The 6490-nt window shown below is 41.5% G+C and overlaps 1 protein-coding gene across 1 annotated transcript; it reads right to left on the reverse strand.

Annotated features, from left to right (window-relative positions):
* Positions 1–8: 8 nt before the first annotated feature.
* On the reverse strand, positions 9–5086 carry klhl40a (kelch-like family member 40a). Its single transcript, XM_069164597.1, has 6 exons — positions 3836–5086; positions 3554–3714; positions 3112–3219; positions 1933–2118; positions 1531–1680; positions 9–510 (listed from the first exon to the last, which is right to left on the reverse strand). The coding sequence occupies exons 1-6, from the start codon at positions 4970–4972 to the stop codon at positions 399–401; spliced, it is 1854 nt and encodes a 617-aa protein (XP_069020698.1). The 5' UTR covers positions 4973–5086; the 3' UTR covers positions 9–398.
* Between the last annotated feature and the right edge of the window lie 1404 nt (positions 5087–6490).

Genomic DNA, 6490 nt, shown 5'->3' on the forward strand with positions numbered 1-6490 from the left:
CTCATCAATGCAAGTAACATAATTATCCAGCACCTTTATTTCTATTTAAATAAATCATTACAGGTAATAAAGAAATGTCATATTATAACATAACAAAAAAAATGTACAAAGGAACATTTAAGCTTTTTATAAAATAAATTTGGTGTGACAGTATTAACTCATGTCCTCCAGCTCTGCTAACACTTGCATGTATCTGTCTCCCCCTGCTGTAAAACATGAGATAAAACATCTTGATACAGTTTTCTTCACACTTTTTTTCACCTTCAGAGACCAGGTTCAATCTTTGCCCCTGAATTAACCCTCAGTTCATTTTGGCTAGTGTCCATAATGACAGCACTGATTTACTTCACTGGTAGCGGTACATTAATTTACCTCGTGGCACTAACAGTTCAGTTCAGTTATAACTTCTTGAGACGCAGAGTGTTGAGACGCACTTGGAGGACAGTGGACGCTTCCGCATAACTAATCTCACGCAAAATCCCATTCCAGCAGTCGTCCGACTGATCGTATCTGTAGGAAAAATAGATATGTTAGTAGTGGGTGCCCTTAAAGCATCCTTAAAATAGCATACAGTCATATCAAATATGATCTTATTTTTTTTTCTTTTTGGTGTTGTTCCATAGATAGTGTGGGGAAAGTACAGAAAGTCAAGGATTAAGTTTGTCTCCATTTTAACCAAAGTATATTGTTTGCATAAAGAAAAATGCCATATTGGCTCAGTTCCATTTGGATATGACAGTGACCCAATATTCACAACACCACAACCGAGGTAATTGAACCCTCACTGAATTGTGACCATAACTATAATATAAGATATAATAAAGCAGGTGTTATTCACAAATCTAAGACAGCACTTTATGGGTTTCCCCCCACTACTTTATAACCTACTATAGCACTGAGGTCCAAGGCTATTTTCTTCTGTAAAAAAAAGACCACAAAAAGGTTGTTTTATTTTGAAAAACAGCTGGGCACTGCATTACTTAAAAAGGCGATAGTAGTGCATTGCGTGGCAATGTCTTTTTTCATCTGTGGATTAATACAGTAAGGAATAAGCTGTATCAGGATTTGGACAACAGGCTGTACTTGTTAAGAGAGAATAATTGCTCCAAATACTTGGTTATGATTTTAATGGAATTTGTTGGCAATTAGAAAAACAAGGTTACTAATTAAACTAGTGCTTTTCCTGCCCTTACAGAAAAAACATAAGTTTCCCATGTTTTCCACATGGGACATGTATGACACATGTTTACCAGATGTCGCAGCATATGACAACATGGGGAAAATATGTGGAAAAAAGGTACTTCAAATGTTTCAAACATGTTTATGTTAACTGTTGAAAGGGCTCAATGTATGTAAATTTCATTGTAGGATGAAATATTTTCAGTGAAACTGGAATCTCTCTTTGGTCAAACAACACTAAATGAAAGGCAAAAATAGTTTTATAAATGCCCTTTTAAAAAAAAAAAAAAAAAAAAGATTCCATCATTGTGATCATATTTTAACCACTTATTATGTGGTGTGGGTTCTCACCTCCAGATGTCGGTCATCTCTGTTGGGACGGGCTCCTGGCTCGTTTCACTGGGCATCATGGCAAAGCCCCCGATGGCATACAGGAAACCTCCCATGGAGATCAGATTGAGGGAGCTGCGCTCCTGAGGGAACTCTGTGAACTCAGACCACCTGGAGCATAACAGGATAATAACCACACACACACACACACACACACACACACACACACACAGGGAAGTGATGGTGTTAAATAAACTGCTATATTACTGTCTGATAGTCACACAAGTTCAGTGAGAGGTACTTTATGATCTAATGATCTGCTATTCACGCTCGATGAGTCACTTCACTACTGTGGACAGATGCTTCATCTCGTAACGATGAGATAAAGTGGGTCATATATAAAAAGACAAACAGCTGTCTCACTTGTTGCTGGCAATGTCGTAAACCTCCACCGAGCTGGTGAGGCCTGAGTCTGTGACTCCCGTCACCACGAAGATCTGGTCGTTGTGGACGGTGACACCAAACAGTGAGCGGGCTGTCTTCAGAGGAGCCAGGTCCTTCCACTCAAACTTAGTGGGGTTGTAGACACAGACTCTCTTCATGCATTTCCTGGACAAAAAAACATTGGTTAAAAGGGTTATCTACTGATTTTATACAGGACGTTCAATCTACTTGTCATAAAGAGTGTCAGGCAGTGGAAGTTTTATATAATAACTGAAAGTTATGTGGTTTGGCTTAAAACTAAGTTATGTTTTCTAACTGGAAGCAACTGAAGGTGTCAGGTCTGACAGAAATTGGCACCTAGGAAGAGGGACATAATTAAAGTTGGTGTTGATTTGCATTTTGGGAAATGTATTTTTTTAGGTGCTATGTAGAGTGAAAGAGTCAAAACGCTCAGTCCATGGAGCACACAGCTTGTATTCAGCAACTGTGCCGTTTGGACTTCTGTAAGTTTGTGATGTCACAAACCCAACCTCATGTCATATGTTCATCACCAGCATAGCCCACTGTCCAACCTTATATGTGGAAGAAAACACTGAGTAGTCAAGCTACAAGATGAAAACCTGTGATCGGTTGATTGGTTGATACAACCAATCAGAAAAGAGGGTCATTGATATGAATCTGCCTTAAAGACACAGATATAAAACAGCCTGTACATGGTAGAGCTCCAGAGAAAAGCTTAAGAAAGGAGATGTAAAACTTTACAGAGATGCTTTTTGGTACTTAAAACCACGAAATAGAATTTAATATATATCAAGACAGCAAATAAAACACGACAAATGTCCAAAATATGTGACCTTTAAAGGCCAAAATATTCCGTCCTCTGGTGCAGCTGTTCCTTTTTGATTTGTCTCTTGTGAATCCCTTAACCTTTTAAAAGTGCAGTACTTTGTTTATCCAAAGTGATACCTGATGAAGTAGAACAAACTTATAAAAAGCTATGACACCTTTTGACATCAATGTCATAAACTGTAACACAGGTGTTGAATGAGGAAAGTCAAATAATGGCCTTTTTTTCAAATGTACCCACAACTGGAAAATACAACCTTAATATGTAATCAAATGGTGAAATATCAGGATATAGTTTGCTGAGCCACCTACTTGCTTTCCGACTTTCCTCCGATGACATAGACGAGACCTTTGTGTGAAATAGTTCCGTGTCCGTACACCTCATAAGGTAGAGGGTCAGACTCTCCCCATTTGAATGACCTGCATGAAAAAAAAAAAGATGTGTCATCATGAACTGACTCCACAGATGATAAATCAGATTGTTTTGACCCAATTCAGCAGTAATTGAGAAGAAATGATGGGAAGTGTCAGCAGTTCAAGAAGTCACGCTGTTTTCTGAAGAAAACTCCACATTTGGTCATTTTTGATTTCTCAGATTATGAGAATGATGATATAAAATTTAAGAAAATTTGTGAATGTGTTTACGAAGAGGAGACTAATTAACGATCAAAAGGATATATTCCCAAAACCGATCGGTATAATTTAGATAATAGACAACGTGTACAATCAAAGCTCCATATTAAATATTACTTACTGTCTATCGTAGATCATGACCGAGCTCAGGGCGTGCTCTCCGTCCTTGAGTTCCTTCCCTCCAACAACAAAGATGGAGTTCTCAGCTTCAGTCAGGCCAAACAGGCAGCGAGGGTTGGGTTGTGAAGGCATCCCTAACCACTCTGAGCTTACTGGGTCAAACTAGAGAACAAAACGACGAGGTGAGAGGAATTAAATACACAAGAAATCAGCAAGGAATACGATAAGAAACCTTTAATTTCAGGTTGTAAAGAGCCACTGATGGTCTCGACTGATGCACTACCTGTAGAAAGTAAGAGCTGAATGGTTCATCTTTGTCCTCTTCGTTGTAGAGAAGTCCCCCAACGACAAACACCTGGTTCTGCATCGTCACCAGGCTGCTGTGGTTCTTGGGGATTTCTGTGGATTCGGACACCACGAAGCACTCATTTCCTACCGGGTCATAGGCCACCGTGCCCTTGTCGCTGATCATGAGTATCAGCTCCATCTCGAACATCCCAAAGCGAGGGTTGTTGTTGAGTATACCCGGCAGGTACCCTTCCTCCTCATCATCCTCATCCTCATCCTCCTCGTCCTCACTCCCTTCTCCCCCTTTTGCTCCATCAATCCCAGGCTTCTTCGGCTTGGGGAGACGCCCACTGTGAGCATCCTTGACCAGATCCAGCTCCTTCTTGATCTCCTGACTGAACCGGAGGTACTGGTGGCGCTCTACTTTCTCTTTGAAGTACTCCAAAGGTATGAGCCTGAAACGAATACAGTGCAACAACTCTGGCAGATCCTTGACCCGGTTCGTCTCATCCTGCCTGATCCAGTCCATCAGGGATTCGAACACCAGCTCCTCTCGCTCCACGTTGAGAGCGTCTGAGGTGATGATGATGGCCAGCTCGCTCGGGCTGAGCTGCAGAAAGTCCGGGTCCCTGACAACAACTTGGTAGCGTTCACAGATGAACTCCCTCGCAGCCAGAGCGAGCCTGGGACAGTCCAGGAGCAGGCCCAGTCTGAAGATGGCCAGGCAGTTCCCCAGCACCAGCTTCTCTTGGAGGTAGGACACACACACAGAGAAGATGGAGGGGATCTGGTACATGTTAGCCACCATGAAGATATCCTGGACGTTCTGCTCTGTCAGATTAATTTCAGATGTGTACAAGTAGCGCAGGATCATCCCCATTACACCCGGCTCCACATCTTTCAGGACAATCTCTCGCTTCTTGCTCTCCTTCAGGTCAGACAGGAACATGGCCTTGAAAAAGGGGCTGCTGGCTGCCAGAACCAGGCGGTGACAGGGGAACTCCTTGTCCTGGATTTTGAGGACACAGTCCACAAACTTGTCGTTCTCCAAGAGGTCACACAGTCCATCCTGAAGCAGGGTCTGCTGGTACATCCGAGGCTGTTCCACTGGGTCTATAGTCAGGGCAGCCATTTTGTTCTGTTGCCTTATGCCCGTTGGGTCGCGTGGGCTCCCTACTTACTCCCCACGATAGAGCAGGACTGTCAGCGCTCACAGGGCGGCACAGATTGACGTGGTAAGTCTCCTCTGGTTGGCCGGCTGGTGGCTGCAGCTGTCTGTGGCCGTCAGTTCCTCTGTAAATCAGGGGTATTAATAGACGGGAGCCTCACAAAGCTGAGGAATCAATTTTGGTGGACAGGGAAGAGGACCTATCCACGGCTGCAGCACACAGACACCCCTACAAACAGCTGAATGATGAGGGTTGTTAAATCCAGCAGAACAACTCACCAGACAGCTCTGCCGGGTCTGATCACAGGGATATTTTCACACACTGTCTCAAAGTCGTTCTGTTTGTAATCCAACATGAACTTGATTAGTTGAGGAGAACACACTGCCTAGATTGACATTCAGCAATTTATCATGTTGCATGTATCATATCTGTGGAAGTACAAGGTAGTCTATACTAAGTATAGGCAACAGAAGTTCCTGCTAGACTAACAATTTTACATAATAAACTTCCCCTGATGCCAGAACTTAGCAAAAAACCTTGAAATGTCCTGTTGATTCACAGACCTCCCACAAACCTTTCTCATGTTACAAACTGTACAAGTGACACACTTTGCTATTTATTTTACTATAATTTACTACATCAATTGACAAAAGTTCCTAATTACTAATCAGAAGGTGTCACAGTCTATATACACCTGTTATTTTCATTAAAATCACCACAGTTCCTTACACTTAAAAAAATAAAAGATAATGATAATTAAATTTCCAGTAATAAGACATTATAGATATATCAATTGCTTTACTATTATATAAACTTATATCATAACAACGCAGGTCCAATCAAAATGATTCAGATCAAATCAACTTGGTAATAAGTCATTGTTTTTATCATTCAGTCCATGTGGAATTAATTAGGATTTTGATACGTGCTTATATATGTTACATGTACTGTATGTGTGTGGTACATCCCGAGTGATGAACAACACTGGCATCAACTGGATGAAAATGACTCCCTGGAGGAATGTGCTCGAGGACACACTACAGAGGTGGAAAAATTTAAAGATTCAATTAAATTCTGACCATGTGATATATTTCAACAAATGTCCCTGCCTTTTTAAGGACACATGACCAGGCCAATAAAAATAACAATGCAATCAGATGAGGGAATCTGTGTCCACTGTGGCCAAACTCTTCTAAACTAACAGTTGTAAATTTAAGGTTCATGTCAAGTAAATTCTTCACCGACCTGGATGCCCTGGTCCCTTCACACCACTTGCAATCATCATAATCATTAAAGAGGCAACAAAATAAATTAGGGGATGAGGGAGATGTCATCACACCTGCGGGGGTTTTATTATTCTTAATGTTACCATGCACGTTGTAATATCAGCTTTGATCACCTTCGGTCAAACTGGGCCATCTTGTGGTGAAAGATGTCTCTCTAACAGACAAACCAGCTGATTCCCAACTCACTTGTCAAAA

Source organism: Embiotoca jacksoni, unplaced genomic scaffold, assembly GCF_022577435.1.
Source record: "Embiotoca jacksoni isolate LCO1_2020_lvr unplaced genomic scaffold, fEmbJac1.0.p SCAF_31, whole genome shotgun sequence".
In the NCBI taxonomy this organism is placed as follows: domain Eukaryota; kingdom Metazoa; phylum Chordata; class Actinopteri; family Embiotocidae; genus Embiotoca; species Embiotoca jacksoni.